General features: G+C 42.7%; 2 protein-coding genes across 3 annotated transcripts; one reads left to right on the top strand and one right to left on the bottom strand.

Moving 5' to 3' along the window:
- Positions 1-1,343: 1,343 nt before the first annotated feature.
- On the bottom strand, positions 1,344-10,753 carry LOC119174883 (solute carrier family 35 member E3). 2 transcript variants are annotated; one of them, XM_075895001.1, is made up of 6 exons: positions 10,198-10,753; positions 9,688-9,798; positions 8,438-8,599; positions 7,508-7,590; positions 4,655-4,820; positions 1,344-1,524 (listed from the first exon to the last, which is right to left on the bottom strand). In XM_075895001.1, the coding sequence occupies exons 1-6, from the start codon at positions 10,606-10,608 to the stop codon at positions 1,459-1,461; spliced, it is 999 nt and encodes a 332-aa protein (XP_075751116.1). In that variant the 5' UTR covers positions 10,609-10,753; the 3' UTR covers positions 1,344-1,458. The 2 variants fall into 2 exon arrangements, with proteins under 2 accessions (XP_075751116.1, XP_037281897.2); XM_037426000.2 differs by having other exon boundaries at positions 4,682-4,820.
- Positions 10,754-11,004: 251 nt separating this feature from the next.
- Positions 11,005-12,835, top strand: LOC119174884 (U7 snRNA-associated Sm-like protein LSm10). The gene is made up of 2 exons (XM_037426001.2): positions 11,005-11,281; positions 12,401-12,835. The coding sequence occupies exons 1-2, from the start codon at positions 11,148-11,150 to the stop codon at positions 12,681-12,683; spliced, it is 417 nt and encodes a 138-aa protein (XP_037281898.2). The 5' UTR covers positions 11,005-11,147; the 3' UTR covers positions 12,684-12,835.
- The last annotated feature ends 6,773 nt before the right edge of the window (positions 12,836-19,608 follow it).

Genomic DNA, 19,608 nt, shown 5'->3' with positions numbered 1-19,608 from the left:
GCTGCAATGACTGGTGCTGTGCTACAAGCTGTTATGCACAAAATTGTCTATACCACCATACAAGAACTCCTATTGGGGCTGGTAGTATTGTAAATAATGAAAGTAACATAGGAACGTGTTACATCCGGTGTAACCTACACAGACATGGTCATAACAAAAAAAAAAATGATGAAATATGCTTTAATCAAAGTGTGAACACCAAATTTCTTTACATTTATGCATTTAGACATTTTTAATGTGATAGCGTTAAAGAGATCGTTCCACAGAAATTCCGGTGTCAGCATCGGTGGTTGTGAGCAAAAAATCATTATCCTATGCGTGACCGAAAAATCGAGAATGATGCAAATAAAAAAATTAATGAATTATAAAAAAATCCTGGAGCAGAGTGGGGACCAAACCAGGGTTGTACTGGTCCCAGTGGAGACCGAACCCGGTCATTTGCGTGGCAAACAGATGTTCTACCACATGGCCACGCCTCTGCTTGTGAAAAAAGTGAAAAGAACTTCCTCTGCTTGGAAACGCAGTGAAAGTAGCTTTCATGCTTGACAAACACACGCGTCTCTTATACATTCTTCACAATGGAACATGAAATATTTCTGTAATAATGCGTGGTACAAGCGTTCATTGCCAAGGGACGTCAGAATATGCGATTATCAATATAGTCCCATGGTTGAAAGCCAGTACCCCACTACAAAAGGCACACACGCTATCACGCCTATTCCCTTAAGGCCACGTAGTGGGCGCATAGCAAATTGGAAAAGGTTTCATGCATTAAGTGTTTGAAATACGCACTAGGAACACTATCGCATTCAACTCCTAAAGGTGCAGCTTTAGGGTCCCCTAATTTTATTATGAAATCAAACCAAAGTTCAGTGTAGATTTAAGCTTCTGGCAGTAAGTGATGATTCCACAACTTGTTATGCAATCCAGGGTTTTATGTGCACCTTAAATATCTCAGTCTTAAATGGAGTAGGATAATGTGGAAGCTTTATAGAGAGGCACTATAAATGCTAAAATTTCAGTGTTGCAGATTAGCAGCTTTGACATTGCAAATGGCCACATTCTGACATGCAACTTTTTGTATTGTCCCCTAACTGGTTAACTTTAGCTGCATTGTTTGGCCATGCAAATGAAGAATGAACCCGTAGCCTGATTCGAGCTCAGCAGCCTGAAAACATGTTTCATAATACAGTTAGCTAACACAAAACTTTTTATGACTAATTCGAATGAGCTGAGTTGAAGTTAACTGCTTGGAAGTAGACTAATATGGTAACAGAAATCGGCTGTTACATTATCAAAGACATAGAGAAGTCTGCAAGTGAAAAAAAAAACACACAGCTAAATGGTGACCAAAACAAGTGTTTAATACAAAAGTGACCAGGCTGTAACAAATCCTGATCACATATTTGTTGCAAGTGAGGTCTGCCTGTAAGGCAGAGGAACATGGTTTGTATTTGACTAGGTTTTGATGAGCGGCTTGGCTTCGGCTGGTGAAGGCAGCGCAGCTTTGGTGGTCTCCTTTAGCTGTGCAGCAACAAACAAGGACAAATGACACAACCACTCAGACAAGTGAAACAGACGTATGAAAAGCAGTAACTCATTCCTTATGGAAGAGCACATGCGTTAGCGTTGCCTGGTGTTAAGAATGACGAAGCTTGTCAATGCTCAACCTCTTCTGTTGAGTCATTTGTGTCTTTTCTGTCACGCTGCCAACTCCTTCCTGCTTAAATTCCAAACTGTCTTCATCGGAAATAGACATGTCATAACTTCACTGCCCCTCTTCTATACGTTGTACTTGCACACGTTATGGTTATTTCTGAAAAAGCCAGCGACCACCAAACTATCAGCCACCCAATCACCACCAACGCTGGTCCTCAGTTGAGTGATCTAGGAACAGACAGCTTGTACTAAAGAGTCTACGTACGGTAGGTGGGAACTAAAGCCACAACATGTGCATAGCATTGCATAATGGGAAAGCTCAGGCCACAGAATGAAGATGTAGACACACCTTTTTTCATTCTTTGCAATTAAAAAAGCAACCATGGAGTGAGAACATTGTGATGTTTTGAAGACCCCAAACTGGATTTTGAGCTACACATGTGCCAATGTGCCATGAATGCCACTGTTGTAAAAGGCTTTGAGTCAACAGCGCAGTTCAAGAAACATATGACGTTTCCAATTGAAGTGAGCTTATGGCCACAAAAGAATAATTGTTTTCAACCAAAGGGGCTCCATGAGAAGTTACGGCAAATGAGCACCTGGTTGGTTCACATACAACAAACATACTAAACTGGGACAGTGCAGCAGCTTCACAAAACAGTGGTCCCCGACCAAGAATATTGCTTGAATGCAGCCAATCACTGTCATTTTAAATTTCATTTTTTCATTTCTCATTCTTCTGTTTTGCCTTGTGCAAGTTCTGTTGCAATAGAGACATCACACAGGCTAATGAAACTGTATGGCTAGTGGAGTGCCCATGCTCCCTATCATTGCAAGGAAGCTTGTTAAGCCATAGTAGTTTGATACCAGCAGTGCAATTGGAAAGAGCCGGACATCACAGTTAGGCTAAAGCCAACTAACATATGCACAAGTGATGCAGCTCTTCATCTGTTTGAAAATCGTGCTGACAAAGTCAACATGCACATCAACCACGAAGAGTACACGATCTGAATCGATAGGCAAATCTGCCATTTGAGAATGTCGCGTGATTACGGAAGGGATACACGACTGTAATAAGACAGATGTTTATTAGGCGTTTCCATATGGTTCGTATATTACCATCTCGAAAGGGCAGTGATTAAGAGACGAGATTCCGGTGGGACTAAAGTCTGAGCCTGCCTTCATGCTAACCTGTTGCACCATTTGTTCTATTATATTTACCAGATCTTCCATATAAGCATTGCAGGTCATTTAAGAAGTAGTGCCCTCAGGCCAAGCCATCCACTTAATTACATAGTGGCTGGCATGGTAACGATTATGTTCACTGCAGTCCATATATGACAAAGAGCAGTGTCCTGAAGTCTGACTTTTAGATTGAAGGAAAATGCCAAAGGCACCACGTAAAGAGGTCAAAACAGTAAATAATAAAAGGAAATTGATTTTCAAAGAGCCAGAAAACAATGCTAAATCACAAAAATTGTTATGAAAATAAATATGCGCACTTTTGCTATGTGAACATGCTACTGCAAGAGTTTTGTCAATACATGCTATAATAAGGAAGTTATAGGGGTTGGAACATCTGATCCAGCTGGTTTCAAATTTTTGCGCGGCCTTGCCGCCCCTTTTCAATATTGGGAGGGGGAGGCATACCCACTGTCGTTACTCTGCCCACTTCGGCAACGTGACACAGCGTCATAGACATGTCATCGGTGCACATCCAACGACCTAGCACGATATTTCTAACATGGGCGCCGTTCGAGAAGCACCCCTCCCTTAGTGGAGATGCCTCTTTATCTCAGAGGCTTTGGCTCTGGCAATGCTGCTTCTCCTGGTAGTCTCAGAATCTACAAAACAACACAGGGTACCACAAGAAAATGACATTTCAGACTGCGTGATCAAAACTGCATCACTGCAGGGCCAAGGCCCAGTTTCATAGAGCAAAGAACCGATTGACAAGCTCAGACGTACGTAAAGTTTCCCATGGGCAAGCATGCATCACTGCACGCAGGAGGGAGATTGGTCAGGTGAAGGAAATAGGCGCGGAAATCGTTTCTGGAAATAGAAGGTCGGCACAACGTGCCTTACTGTAATATACGGAAAATGTGATTACCGCAGCCTACTGTATAAATTGACGAGAGCTCGTTTGAGGGGTGGAAAAAGAAAAAAAAGTCGGAGCGTGTTTACTGGCCCTGTTTCCTCCTGCTTGGAATGGTGAAACTTAAGTGTCAACGTAAGTCTTTGAAACAGTACACCATTTATGCCAATGACATAGATGTCTTGGCAAGACTAGTGGTACAATGAAGCAATTTTGAAGAGCTATGACGGCTTTCGCATGTGAAGAGTATTCAAAGGGGCCTTACGTATGAACACATTCAAAGCTCGTAAAAACCGGGGAGAGCTGTCACCAGCTTGACAATCCTGAAAAAGATCTTAGCTGCCAATTTCTGCCAGTATGCATAAATGCAGTAAGCGCCACCTTTGTAAATCAATATTTTCCTCTTTCTTATCACTAAATGCGAGGGGAAAGCCCAATTATAACAAACGTGTCTTGCGCAGAAAAGTTGATCATAATACTACAGGTGGGCTCGAGTGTATATACAGGGCACACCTCAACATAATCGAAAATCATGGCACAAAGTAAACTGTGGATTGAAAGGAGCACTGGTGTACGTGCACTCTAGGCAGGGAATTGAATCTGCAGCCTCGCTATTGGCAACATACTGTCAGTGCTATTCTCCGGCCTCCTGAAGCACGACTGATACGCCACCCTACTGGAGTGGCCCTCATCTAGGGCTGTGACATCACCTTTGCATTCACATAATGCAATCGAGGCTGGGAAATGAACCAGCAACCTCACTACCGGCAACAAAATGTTGGTGCTGCCAGCCACCGCAGCAGGTGCATCCTGTATGCTCTATGCTTGATCTTGTCGGAGTAGCTAGACTGAGACTGAGTGCAACTGCAAGGGCTATGCCATTGTGGCTTTGGCTCCCACCGGCCTCTCCTTCGCGCTTTGCTGCACCTTGATGTACGTGTACAGAAGCACGCCCGTCAGCGTGACCACAATGCCGATGGCCTGCTCGGTATGTACGGGGTCCTGGAAGACGACGAAGCCGCCCACGAGCACGAGCATCAGCTTCATGTGGCCCACCACGTTGTAGCTGTGGCCACATGGTCAAGGAGCATGATAATGATGCATCTTTCTAACTATTATATGCTACAATGAGGCATTACTGAAATAACCGGATTTCACAGGCAACAAAAGAGGGAAGGAATGAAGAAATGAATGAATGCCTGATACACGGCCCTTTCGCTTTTCCATTTTTGTCATTTCATCTTGATGGCACAAAGAACGCAGATATAACAAGTTAGAAAATGTAAAGAAAAGCTGCCATATTTTTCGCCGACATGTGTGTTATGACTATACACTCAAGATAAATTCAACATGGGATATAATAATAGTTTTAGGAGTTTTATGTCCCAGAACCACATTACGGTTATGAAGGGCTCAGGAAATTTTGACCATCCGGTGTTCTGTATCCTGCCCCTAAATCTAAGTAAACGGGCGTCTCGCATTTCGCTTCTATCATCATGCAGTCGCGGTGGCCGGAATTCGATCCCATGACTTTTGGGTCAGCAGCCGAAAACGCAAAATGTAACAAAGATGTTACACATGCTCAATGTGGCTGTGTTAAATATAAGTGTTTGCCCATAAAGCAAGGGATTAATTTATGCACAAGCGGCAAGCGGGCCCATGTTACATATGCAATATAATTGTAGAATTTTATTTTCGCCCTTTCTTAATGGTTCAGAAATGTTGTTTTCCACCTACGACCATAATCGGGCATTCAGTGTGACAGATAATAAGAAGTGAATAGCATTAAACCAAACTATCCCTACATAATATGGGCCTGGATAGCTAAGCATATAATGAGAGCATTTGCACAATTATCCAGTTGTAGTATGCTGTCTTGTGTTTCAATGCAGTATTTGTATTTTTTTTTATCTCAGAATTTGAATGAGAACTAAGTTCTATATGTTTGCACATACAATGCGCATGCATCGAATTCGTTGCTTGTGCTCTGCCTTTTTTAACTATGTTAACAACGGCAAGTCAATCACACTTCACTATACTCTTGAAGGAGATTATTAGGTTACCATCGAAAAAGCACAAGAGGTCCCTAAATGTGCTCATAAGTGGGTAAACCTCATCATTCAAGATGCAATATAACATGCTCCTCCTGTGTGCAAGTTTGCTGACGCAAAAGCACAACAGCCTACTCTTTCAAGTTTGTTATCAAATAGTCTCATCAGACTATGTGAACACTCAGGCATAAAAAACAGGTGCGATGGATCCAGAACACCTTGACTCGCACATTGTTCAAAAGTATGACAATGCCCATCTCTAGATTTTGGTGTATAATAGCATTTCTTTTGATGGTTAGCAAAGCAAAAAAAAGTGTGCAAGCCATACAACAGGCATTTACAAGTCACTTATGATAGAAAGACTTTTTTCTAGAGCTGTGCAATGAGCTAATAGCAAAATTTTGGGTGCGGAGCAAGTTCGAATATGGAAGTGTCAGCGCAAATCGAATATTTTTCAAATATTTTTCGTATGCCTCTAGAATATCTTTCGAATACTTTTAAGCAAAGTTGTAGAGGATTCCCAAGCATATTCTTGAGAGTTATAGTAACATGAAAACGTTTCTTATGGATAGGTCGATGAAGCACTAACGGGGTTCCATAGTTCTCTTAACAAGAATGAGGCAACGCAGAGGCCAAACTGTATTTCTGTCTATGTTTTAGCAACGGTAGTGTTGCCTACAGAGATGCAGAGATGCTATTCGCTCAGCCTCTCCTCCTCTTTCAACACTTGTGGAAGCCCAACTGATGTGACGGACAAAAGTGTGCTTCCTTCAAATCCGGAATTCCAAATCTGCTTCGTAGACATCAATATATAAAACATATAAAATTTTGGATATTAAAAATTTTCGGTGTTTAATTTTTTCGAACTTGCTGCCCGAATTTCATGTCAAAAACAGCATTAATTGAGTCCCTACTTAAGCCACATTTATCATCTCCATGTTAGAACTGGCGTTTTCTTGAGGCAATACATGTTCGATGATAACAGAGCTTGAAATGTGGCTTTGCCACAGTACAATAATGTAATGAGGTGAAGCATATCAAAACTCTGAGGGGGGGGGGGGTTTAGTTGTAATTCGATTGTCTTTGAGAAATTCGACTGTGGTGGACTATAAAAAGCAGCTTTGCAGCAATACGAGAGTATGATGAGGTGAAGCATTTAATAATTATGAACGGTCTTTTTCAATCGGACGTTGACTGTATTTGTCTTTGGGAAGTTTGAATAGCAAAACTCCAGTGGTGATTGAATCTAATAGCACACTATTTGAAAAATATTTGAAATATTGAATATTCACACACCCTTACATTTTCTACTTTTCCGTCAAGTCAACACTCAAATTGTACACATATTGTGGCGTTGGTTCGTTCAACGTGCTTCGGAAGATGCTTGAAGCGCATGATTATTGTGTATTGTAACAGGATACCGCAAATCATGACCGCTTCAGGAACAAGATGAGTAAGAATAGAGGGACTCGGCTCCACATGGTTGCAATTAACAATAAAAAGCACGCTTCCCTCTGACGAATTTCCGCCTCATATTGCAACATCAAGAAACAGAGGGAAAAAGAATGAATGTTTTTCTACAATAGTATACTTGTCTAGGCCTTCTCAAAGGAATCGATCCTAAGTTTCAGGTTACCAGGCAAACACAACTGGATCAGTTTTGCAGCCATCACCAGCAGATGGCAGTGAACATAAAGGATACGTGACTGCAGAAGTGTTCCCGATGATCCAGTATATAGACAGATTCACGAGGAAGGCCACCACACCCGTTGACAGCACCAGCATCTGCAACAGATGTCAGCATTGAGTCTCGGCCAAGAGATGTGTGTAAGCTGAGTGCCTCAGAGACACAGCAGAACCAGAGGGCCCAGAAAGGTCCAAATTGTACACCACTTAAGATATTCATAAAACAGGTGTGCACAGTAAAGGCATGTCATGAGTTAATTTGATGGAACTTCACTACTGCTGCACGCATTACACTACAGTATCAGGTCAGAAGCCCTGTAACACTGCCAGTCTCGTTACACTTTCATTATTGGCTTGTGGAGGATTCGAAAACAAGACAGTCTCATGCATTTATGTCAAAGTGGATTTAGTGCAAATGGTTTAAGCTAAGCTGAAGTGACACCTAATGCACAGCCGAGTGCTGTTTCGCGAAGAACTCTCTTAGTCCCTTGTGCATTCACCAAAAAAGCCATCTTTTTTTTTTCTCTCAGCCGATGTACTGATCCCTCCCCCCTCCACCTCCCACATTGTTCTGCATCTAATAAGGTAGTGCCCTGCTTCCACAATTGAAGGCCCTCAAAACTTACTGCACTTATAATGGTACTGCACTGCCTTCGTAATTAGACAACTGAACAATTGACAATGCCATGTGATGACATCATGTTATGATAAAGTCATGAGGTGGTGCCATAATATGACTATTTTTTGTATCAGTCATGTTGACGCTGACAATCATTTTTCACTCTTTATAAGGTATCTAGGGCTTTTTATTTTAACAAGCACCTTAGATGCTCGTAAATATAAAGTCCTTGTTAAGTGCACTAAACCACCAAAGAAACCAACAGGCAGTGACACAGAAGAAAGCTGAAAGCGAGCTACGTAACATCAAGTCCACCAGGGAACCCACCAAGTGCAGCCAGCTCCAGTGCTGATAGAGGAATCCTCCGGGCGCCCAGGGTGGCTCGACTATCGGCACCAGCACCACCAGCATGAGTGCTGAGAGGGGCGCTTGGTAGAAGAGCAGCTGCATGGAGTTCACCTGGAATTCCTTTTGCTTCTCACCCACCCACTGCACGAGATGAAAGAATCAACTATTTACGACCACAGTCAAAGATGCGTTTCTCCGACAAACTTGGTTCAAAGTTGCAAAGGTCAAAGGCAGCAAATACAGAACATCTCACACAAAAAGGACTTTGTTACAGCAATGATGTTGACGAGCAAAATAGATTAATGCTAAAGGAAAATGCATGCACACAGGACCAGTGCTAAACAGACAAGTGAGGTTATTGCTACCGTCGGTAACATGGTGAGCACGCAACTGTTAGCGTTCATAGAAATACACATGAATTCATATGTACAAATGCAGTTCATTTGTTTTCGATGATAATGGTTGTCAGATGTGCTGGGAGACATTATAAAAAGCTTGTTTCTGAATAAACCTTGGTTTACAGTGATGCACTGGTAATGTGTCTAAGTTTTCTACTAATGTTCATCTTCTACACTTGTTAAGCTTGCAGTATGTCACACTGACCTGCCCAAACCAACGAACACCTCAGCCTTTGTTGCATCGGATAACTGTGACAAGTCGCTACTGGTGAGAAACATTAAAGACCTACTTTGCTATAATAATTTAATTAATTTGTTATACCCATGCTTATCATTATTTAGGTTAGACTGTACTTGAAAGCCAGCACAAATACAGTGCACAAACACACTCTAAAAACCAATCTGAAGAACGCCTGCACTGATTTGGAGTAGTAGTTACTTGCTGCACTAGTCTACACATGTCGCAAAGCACGTCTTGCCAACAAGTCAGATGAGATGAGCTATAATATCAGGATCTGAATAATAATATTATTCTGGGTTTTAGGTGGCAAAAGCACGATATGATTATGAGGCATGTAGCAGTCGAGGGCCCCCAAAATTTTGCTCATCTTGTGTTCCTTCTTATACATGCAATGACATTTCACAGTACACCGGCCTCTTGCATTTTGCGTCCATGGGAATTTGACTGCAGCGGCCGGGATTGAGCCTGCCACTATTAGGTAAGCAGCCGCACACTATAATCGCTGTGCCACCGAGGCAAACAGAGCAAATTCTGCAATGAGCAATTATGCAACATGCAAACGAAATGCCCAAGTGTTACAAAGTACGCACCACTTGATAGAGGGACGTGACGACCACACCGGCCAGGGCGTAGCATGTGCCAAGGATGTTAAACCGGATGTCATAGTAGGTGCTGAGATACACGCCCAACGTCAGCGGCACCTGCGCAGACCTGTTTGCATCAGGTTCGTACACAAGTCTGCCATAAACATCAGCGTTCTCGGCATGAATACTAAACGCTCTTACATTCTTCTTCAGGCTTCTATAAAGAGTGGAATTATTGATGCAAGAAAGCTGCCACTTTCAAAAGGGTAGGAAACTAGAGCATCTCATTTGAGACTGTCAATTAGTGACAACGTGGAGTATCACGCACAGAAACATTATAAAGCCACCGTCGACCGTGCAGCCGAGTAAACTCGCAACTTATAAATGATGTTGCAGCCGGTGCTTACACTGCGTTCTTTTACCATTACGCGTGCGTTCTGAATAGTGTAGGTCTCAAATATATGCTCCCAAGACAAGCCTGCGTAACAACGCTGCCGAGTTTTTTCATGCGCTCACCAGCGTGAGTTTGATGCCCAGCGAGAAGCTCTTCTTGTACCAGTAGTGCTGGATGACCATGATGGTGGGCATGGTGAGCGTCTTGATGATCTGGTAGGTCCCCACCGTGTTGTGACCCAGGGAGAGGTTGGTGAAAACCACGAAGCCGCAGAAAGTCGTGGCGAGCGGCAACATATGACGCAGCGGCAGCTTCTTCACTTGGAACACGTTCAGCGCGCGGCACACTAGCAGGCCCGCGAAGGTCATCGCAAAGTGGTACATGGTCATGGTGATGTTCGGAAAGTTGACGTACACGTACACCCATTTGTTCAGGATCACAATGAGAATGGACAGTATCACGTTCCACGCCAGGCACAGTGCCGTGAAGCGGTTGTTGGTGATCACCGGCTCGTCTTTCCCGTCGGCCTTCATGGCGGTGATCGAAGGAGCGACCCTTGTGCAGCTCAATGCCCGGCTCAACCATCGAAAGCAATCACCGATCGCGTCGTTGCCATCCCTTCGAATACTTTCAGAAGTTCCGAATGCTCAGACAGGCTCAGAGAACGGAGGGCGCCGCTCGACTCGAACGGCAGATCATGGGAAGCCACTAGGAAGCCGATGGCGGGTGCTGAAGCCAACAGCGGCCGTAACCGTTGCCGTAGAGAAATACAAACTTCGAAACAAAAACCGCTCTATAGTTTGTATTGTTTTGTAAAAATAAAAAAATTGTACCTAAAAAAGTAGCTGCGACATTGTAACATTGCAAATTAGGTAAAAAAATTGCACGCAACTGCGGAAGAGCGGCTTTGCTCAAACTAGACACCCACCTCATTTCGCTCAAATGGCGCGAATCTGTGCGAAGTTTGCGTTTGCAAAACGTTGTTGAATAACGTGCTCTCTAGTGTGTGTACTGGAAACAAAGCTCACCGAATGCACTAAAAATTTAAGTTTACTTCATTCTCATTGCTGTGATGGCAACTCCGAGGGAGCGGGCGCTGGTGGCGAAGTCGTTGGTGTTGATGTTACAGTCACTGCGAGGCCGACAGACTACGATTGAACTGCGCAACGAACTAAGCGTCTGGGGCACCGTTGAAAGTGTGGACGCGTAAGACCATCAGCATACTCCACGCAGGTCACGCAGCGAAAACGCGAACAATTAATGAGAATTAATTGAACCTGCACTCGCACGAGGTAGCAACACAGATGCGAGGAACAATGCCGAAAGCGCTGCCTTTCGCTTGTTATGTAGCGTAATCATGTGGCAGGTTCAAATGCGCACCGGCTTTTCTGAGTGGAAATGAATTGAAGCGGTTAATTATTCTTCGCCCGCTTCAGGGCCTCTGGTGAGAGTCCACACTGGCTATGTTGTTGTCACTCAGTGTACGACATCCATGCACAGTTTTTTTTTTTTTTTTTACGTGTATCTAACAATACGATGTGGTCGGAAGCTTGCGAAAAATGTGTTCAGTGAGGCTTGCCAATACGTCCGCATTTTCTTATTTTGTGGAAACTGCTGAACCGGAAGCGTTAAAAAAAAAAACGGTGTTCCTGGGCAGCGACGTTTGAAGTCCGAAGGCTGTGAAATGCGACGAAAGGAAAAAAAAAAAAAAAGAGAAAGTCGAATTTCGCTAGTCCCGTTTGCATATATCATACAAATACATTTGCAGCAAATAATAGGAAATACAAAGTGGTGAATTATCAGCAGAATTCCAAGCAGACTGGCACAGTGACTCAAGTGTTGCTCAAGGGCCTAAGTAACGTGGAAAAGTTCACAGAAATATGGAAGCTTTAAGCGATAAAATATCCTTGGAACACGAGGCATTGCTACAGCCAACATTTCGACTAGAGAAGTCTTTTTCAAGGCTGCAGCTGTGTACATTGGCTAACTAATAAATATGATGTGAATTGAAATTAATTTAAAATCACGTAATCCTACTGACAGGTTGGATTTTCAGCCACCTTAATTCACTTCAATTTACACCATGATTACCACAGTACAGTTAAAGGCAGCAAATAATTTCCTTGGCATGTTTGTCGGATTCATTTCATTGTGTCTAACAAAAAAATTTCTGCCACTCAAAAAAATTCCCCTTTTTTTGCTCAAAGGCCTAGACATTACTTACATATGCAGAGATTTTGAAAGTGCCTCAGGGTTTATGGAATGTGCCATTCAGTACCTTTTAGAAATAGCAGCTTTCACAAGTCCATTGTCAACTCGGTGCAGGTTCATGAATGTGGACCTGAGCGATGCGACTGTGGTTGGCCCCAGCGGTGAGAAGAACTACGCAAGCTTTTTTGTTCAGGGACGCCAAGTACGCTACATCCACATACCAGATGACATAGACATGGCAGCTTCACTCCAGTTGCAGGACACGCGGGCACGACAGGATCAAAAAAAACCCGTACCTCTAATTGTCATGCGGACACGACTACTGCGAGAGAAGATTCGGCGCCAAAAGCAGGACAGGCTTCTGCGGAGCACCGAGTCCTCCAAAGGACCTCGCTAGAATGCCCAGCAAACTTTGCCTGTTGACTTTTGCCCGATTCGTTGGAAGAATAGTATTCCTCTCTAACTTTCTTGGGTGCTTCCGACTGCTGTGTGCCTTGAAATCAAATGCCAGAAATCGAAACTGCTGAGTAAAGAGTTTTGATGTGTTTACTTCATTCATTCAGTGATGTTCTACTTGAATAGGTATGCATCAGTTCCTCTTAATGATGTGTTAGAACAGAATGCTCTAATTTAGAAGTATAGAGCATTAGGCAAGTTCGTAATTCACAGCGATTACGATTTGCGTGAATAAACAGGGACATTATAGAAAGAAAATGCGAAACAAGCACAGAATATCTGCTCTGTGACATTTCAATTCACAGTCCGGGCTTGTTTCCTGTTTTTTTTCTTTGATTGATGTTCCTGGTTTCTTGCCCAATCGCTCTTCAGAATGATGAAAAACATTGATAATCTTTTTAAACTACGTTTATTAGAAACCAAATGTATCACATGTTGCCATTACATTGATGCCACATCAGCATGCACTGGTACACTCCTTTAGACATGTTGCAAGAGAACGTACTTTTTTTGTAAAATTCAACCTCTGAAATTGTTCTGAGAGCAGCCATATCTTTGTTACGAGTGTTGGATTGGCACATAAAGAGAGTCATGTTCACCTATACTGTACCACACAAATATAGGCAGTTTTTATCTTTTGTTTATATGCGCAATAGGATCCCATATTTTATTTTCAATGCAAGTGCAATAGGCAATGCTTGTCTGTTACATTTTGGAACAAAGTTATTCCTAGCTATTGCGGTAGTTAGCGCCAAACATCTTGTGAGAAAAGCAATGGCTAAGACTAAGAAATGGTCGGTAATGCAATGATTTTTCAGAGATGTTTTATAAGCACGTGGCAGTAATCTGATCAGGTGGAAGGCCAAGATAGATGGAGACACAGTGAGAGCTGCGCAGCAAATTGAAAGGGCAGAAGCGGTGGCTTTGCGGGTGAAAAAGAATTGGTGAATTCACGATAATCTACAAAACTGGAACAGAAAATTATTTTGTTTTTTGCATACATCTTACAAGGTACCTATATACAAACATAGGTTATAAGTGCACGCACATAAAAAAACACTTTCAATGAGACTTCAGTGATGCCTCGCAAATACTGTAAAATCTTGAGTAAGCGCCACCCCCTACGGTAAAGAAAGATTTGACAAAAATCAGAGGGGAGGCCCTTGCTCGGTCACGGATCAAAATTAATGATGGCGGAAGAAGAGTTGCTAAGAATAAAGAATGCACACCCACACCCTAATTCGCTTGACTCTAGTAAACGAAAAAATTTGGATGACTTGGACTCGCCCACTAGGCTAAGCAAGCATATGCATTGTTTCAAAATACCAAACTCTCATCAGTGAGGACGTATTTGGCCAAACTCGGCTTGTTTTAAAAATCTTGTTTTTTTAAAAAAAAGCTTGTTTTAAGAATCTTTATTAGCAACGTACAGCACATTTTGTAAAGTAATTGCTGTTGGTATATATTTTCAGCAATAAGTTATCATTAAGTCATAAAATTTGCGTCCTCGAGAGTCAGCACTAATGTACCCCTCCAGAAGAGAAATTAAAGCGCTGCATGTCATACTAAAATTAAAAGCAGTTCTCCCATTTTCGCTGCTTAAAAGCAAACCTCTTGAATCTCAAAGTAAAATTTCGGGTCTTCTCAAAAAAGCCTCCGTACCGTTGCTTATCTGCCACGCCCACCAACGCACACAGTCCGTGCAACTGCTGTGCCATGTTTGCCAGCCGCGCCAGCCAAGTACAAGCAACAAAAGGCCCGCGCTTCTACTGGCGGTGCCACAGCTAGCCAACTTCTCGTGTTGTCACACCAGAGTTTGGGCATCCTTGCAAAGTCTGGGACAGGCTGTGGTTCGACTCTACTGTGTCTATGCCAAGGAAAGACCTAGAATCAGCCAAGAAGGCCATACTAAGAACCTAAGATTTAATAGCTTCGCTGTTAATAGCTTCGCTGTTAGGTACTAAAGCGAAACAATGAATTAACTTAGTTTGATAACTTTGGTTTGCTCGCTTGACAAATGTCTTCTCGCGGTACGAGTAATGTTATCGGCATTATAAAATTGTAACTTAATAGTTGTGGGGAAGCACACGTGCCCATGCTTCCTTTCCCTTTTGTGGCAGCCTAGTTGCGAGGACACGTCAGTCCTGTTGAGATAAGAGACATTGAAGCCTCTTTTGAAGGGTCGTTGTTAGTGGTTCGTGAGGAAAAGGAAGAAGGCACCTAATTTCTGTCTGCCTACAGGCGACACGGCGCAGTGCCTTGTTAGAAGGGCCGTTCACCCCGCGACGGGCGTGCGCTATCCCCTCCTCACTGAGCTCCCGAAAACGGGTTACTCTCCCTCGGCGAGAGAAAGCAACCCTCGTTAGAGAGAGGGAAACCAGGAGGCTGGAGAAAACGAGCGTGCCGACAGGGAGACGCTCTCTCTGGCACCAGCTACCAGACAGGGACGACGAACTCCAGATTTCTCTGCGAGCCAAAGCGATCAACAACCAAGGGTGTAAGCCTACCCTTTGTTACCTTCGTAGAGCGCACCTAGCATGTTGCCTTATTTCCCCGAACCAATCGTAGCTATTATGACTCGAGGTATGGGAAGGGGATGTTAATTGTGCATGGTACGACTGTGAACGGCTGGAACATTAGCTAGGCTTCTGCACCAGCCGTGAGTAGGGCGGACCCCTTAATAGTACAAAAAACATTATTTTTCGCTTAAGTATTCCCTTAGCTTTATGCAACTAGTGTAAACTCAATTTTTTGTCACACATAAGTAACAAAATTGCTGAAGCACATTCATAAGTTCTACTATTTGTTCTAGTGAGCAAAAGTGCCTTGCTAAAACTGAACCAGTTTTGTTAAAATTCATTTTAATACTCAGTCATTGGCAAATGTCCTATGCTGGCATGCCTCGCTTCGCGAACTGCTGTTTCAAAGGAAGTGATCGCAGAAAAAAAATCCAGCAGTCATTTGTTTCAAGCATTAAGGCGGAAAAGCTATTGCCTAAAAGTTGACCCAAATGTTGGCACATAAAAAGGCCAAGAATCAAGTGGACACGAACGGTGTTCTAATGCTTAGCACCTTGGAGTGAAGCCGCTGTCACTACTGAAAGTACTTTGGTCCATCAAAGGGGACAAAGTGCCAAGGAGAAAGAATTTGAAGCGAGGGAAAGATAACACACTGTTAACTCTCGTTAATGGAATTGCTCTATCTTTAAAAGACCTTTAGTTCAACGCCTTTCCTCCGCCCACCCTCTGAAAAATGTGACATTTTCTACACACTCATGCGTGTATCCATACAAACATGCATGAGCATAATTAAAGCGCGGGTTCGAAATGACCACACCACAAAAATCTAGGAGCTTATTTTTTGGCATGAGACCTAGTATAGCTAAACAAAAGGCTAACGTGTGAGTGCTGCTGCCAAACGATCGACTTTTTGCAACTAACCTGGAGCTTTGTTTTCGCCCATTAATGTGTAAACATAATCATATCGTGATTATTCTTTATTTGAAGTATACCTGCAGCGCCCGAAGGCGTTATAGCAGGGGGGTTACAGATTCGAAAGAAACAAATTTTCATTTACAGCAGACACTTGTGAGCCCATTCCACTCATGTATTGTTCTGACAAAAAAAGAATTTGCAAAAATTCCAGTCCTGGGACGGTATTCCCCCAGTTTAAAAAAATGATCAATTCGATTTTACAAATAATACGGCGTCTGTAAATACATATCCTTATTGATTCCAGATTTATTATTAAATATTAGATATAAAAGTTTTAATCGCAATTTTCTTCTACGCGATGAAAGCAGCTCCCAATTCAATTCTTGTTTCATAGCAGTAGAGCTTTCCCGCCATTGATACCGTCCCAGGACGAACCTTGCCGCCCTATTCTGTATTTTTTCTATCTAATCACTAAGATATACCTGCGCCGGATCCCACACAGCGCAGGCGTACTCTAAGACTGGTCATACACACGTCAAATACGCACATTCTTTAAGTCGCTGATGCGAACATCGTAAGTTACGCTGAATAAAATTTAACACTCTCGCAGCTTTCGCGACACACATTTAACATAAAATTATAATACGATTATAACATAATATACGATATATACGAACATAATATACGATATTATGTTGTAACATATAATACGATTATAACATAAAACCCTAGAAAATATCATTATCAATTGTGTCACAGACAAAGCCCGATTACAGATAGAATTGGGAGATGATTTAGAATCCAACCAAAAGTTTTGAAGAAACCCGACATTTCGAAACCGACTTGGTTCCTTCCTCGGGGGTGATTGCGGAGACTACGTAGCAGCGGCGTCTTCAAAGCACTCACGGGGCGGATAACGACCCCCCTCTCCCTTGTTTTGCCGTGGAGCGCAGTCCATGTGTATACAGTGGGGAAAGGGTTCCGAGAGAGCAGTTGATGTTATGGGCTGTCCACTGTATATGCCATGACACGAGTAATAACCTTCTCCTCCAGTTCGGCTCGCTTTCAAAGATGGCTGGCGCTTCGAAATTTACCCGGTGATCCAACGTCTCAGCATGTTCGGCAACTGCGCTACGCTCTTTGTAGAGCTTCCACATATCGTTGTGCGGAAGCTCTACAAAGAGCGCAGCCCAGCGCAGCGCAAATGAGCAAAGCTGAGTTCATATCATTTATGATGTCCGACGTGCCCAGTCATTCTCCGTCCTTCTAAAAGAGGACAAAGCGTGACTGCATATGTACGGTTGTGCTACCACAGAAACAGCGTAAACATATTACACACCAAAGAGCAACAATACTGCATAATACAGTGCTGCCAAGCCAGTTTTGAGTGAACTGGACTGCCATGCAAACCCATGGTCATGCTGCGGATGATCTTCCCTCCGACAGTGGCCGATTTTTAACCTGGGCCACACAACTCTGCCGAAATGCTTTTTTGTGTAACAACATTCGGTAGCATTCTGTTGCTATGGAAGTGTTTTCTAACGTTCAACAAGGCTCCAGTGATGTTTAGTGTCATTAGTATAGGGAAACTTATAGCTGTTTAAGGTGATGCCGTTAAATAGCGAGCTGGGTGTTTTGTATCTGTCTTAAACCAATTGCTTTGACTGTCACAGTGTGAGTACTTTAAAAGAGCGCTCTTGTTCAGTTGGCACTATAGTCTTCTTTCGGTTTCACCTTCCCTTATTAGCAGTGCTTTTACTCTCAGTATACTCGAGCTGCAAGGCCCGGAAAGCGAAATGAGCACGGAATATAAATATTCCGTGCGACATGAGGTAATGCATTTGGATGCAGCCAGTGATGTTCCGTGCAGGTAATTTTTTCTCTTATGGATAATTTCCACCTGTAATTTTGAGCCAGAGGGAAAAAAGGAATCCTTGTGATATCGCAGTGAATTTCAGGAATATCCTATGACGACCGATAAGTAACGGTCACAGTGCGCCTTCATCCGCTGTAATCGGTTTTGGCGCATGCGCCACGCTAGCATAGCCCTTGATATATATTAATTATAATTACGGGGAGCGATTTCTAGTTCACTAAAGGTGTTAGACTTGAAGCCCACAATGTGCGGTGTACTAACAGTATATGAATTAGTAAAGTCATGCTTTTGTTGTGCGGCAGTGGAGGAGTTAATCACGATTTCAAAAGTCGCCAGTACGTTTGACACGTGTAATTATGGACTCTGTGAGCGTGGATGGGGGCGGAAATCAGTACTGTTGTGCAGGAAAATATGCAGGGAATTTGGACAACGTTTGCAGGAAAAAATCTCTGAAATAGAGAATTTTCATGTCTCTGAATGGGAATTCTTCAGCGTATTACAGAACATAACTGGATGCAGCGACAACTCTCTTGATTCGTTTATTTCTTGATTCGTTTATTTTTGATTTCTTGATTCGTTTATTTTTTAAAAGTGTTTGTAAGTGATCACTTGTTCCCATTGGCTTGTTAATGTGCACCATTTACTAAGCAGCTTTGTCACAGCCCCATATGAGTAAGAAAATTTCGACGCTCGAAACGTTGTTACAAGCAGGAATGCTTTACTAATAAAAGAATGAAGCTAAAGGTAAGACACGATTTGTGCCACAACTTCGACATTATGCGACGAGAACCCCAAATGCAGAAAATCCTCTGTACGGTGAACCACTACTACTCAAACTATGATACAAAAAATGCGGGAAGTTACAGCTATATTTTACACATTGCCATGATACAAAAGAATAAGCAGCGTACTGTTTCACTAACTACATATTAGAAATCAACACAAAAACCTTGTAAACAGCAAGAAATACACTGTCCTAGGCTAAAAAATAAACATTTTTTCAAGCAGCATCTCCCCTTCAACCATAGACAGTCAGTGACACGGCACAAATATTCAAACTCTGGAGACTGGAAATGTTTTGAAACCAAGCGCTCACCCCTCCCACAGATCTACAGGCACATCATTGTACGTGTAAGGCTTCCATTGCTTTGGAGGTCTCGTAGCAGTCACTGTTGTCTTTCTCGTTCCTAATGCTCTCTGGTGCAGATATGCCGAAGCACTCTGTACAGATGCTTCTGCCACACTGAAACGAGCGGGCACAGTTTTATTGCTGGGTTATTCCAAACGGTTTACGAATGCCTGTCAGTTGCTTTTTTTTTCTCTTTTTTTTTAGTGAACCAGGGTTGAGTAGTAATATTCTCCCAATTTCTGAGGCCCATACTCATTATGATGATTACAGCTTTTGGGTCACGATGGAGATTTTACACCAAGCTATGATAACTTCGCTATTAAACAAAAACTACCCACGACAAAAGGAGCAACGTACAATAAAACAAATTGCTTGTGCATGACTTAGGCATCTCCTGAAGGAGCTCCTTTGTAAATTTTTGTTCATG

The sequence above is a fragment of the Rhipicephalus microplus genome, chromosome 5 (assembly GCF_043290135.1).
Source record: "Rhipicephalus microplus isolate Deutch F79 chromosome 5, USDA_Rmic, whole genome shotgun sequence".
In the NCBI taxonomy this organism is placed as follows: domain Eukaryota; kingdom Metazoa; phylum Arthropoda; class Arachnida; order Ixodida; family Ixodidae; genus Rhipicephalus; species Rhipicephalus microplus.
The sequence above is the reverse complement of the archived record's forward strand: the minus strand, read 5'-3'. Positions and strand labels throughout refer to the sequence as shown.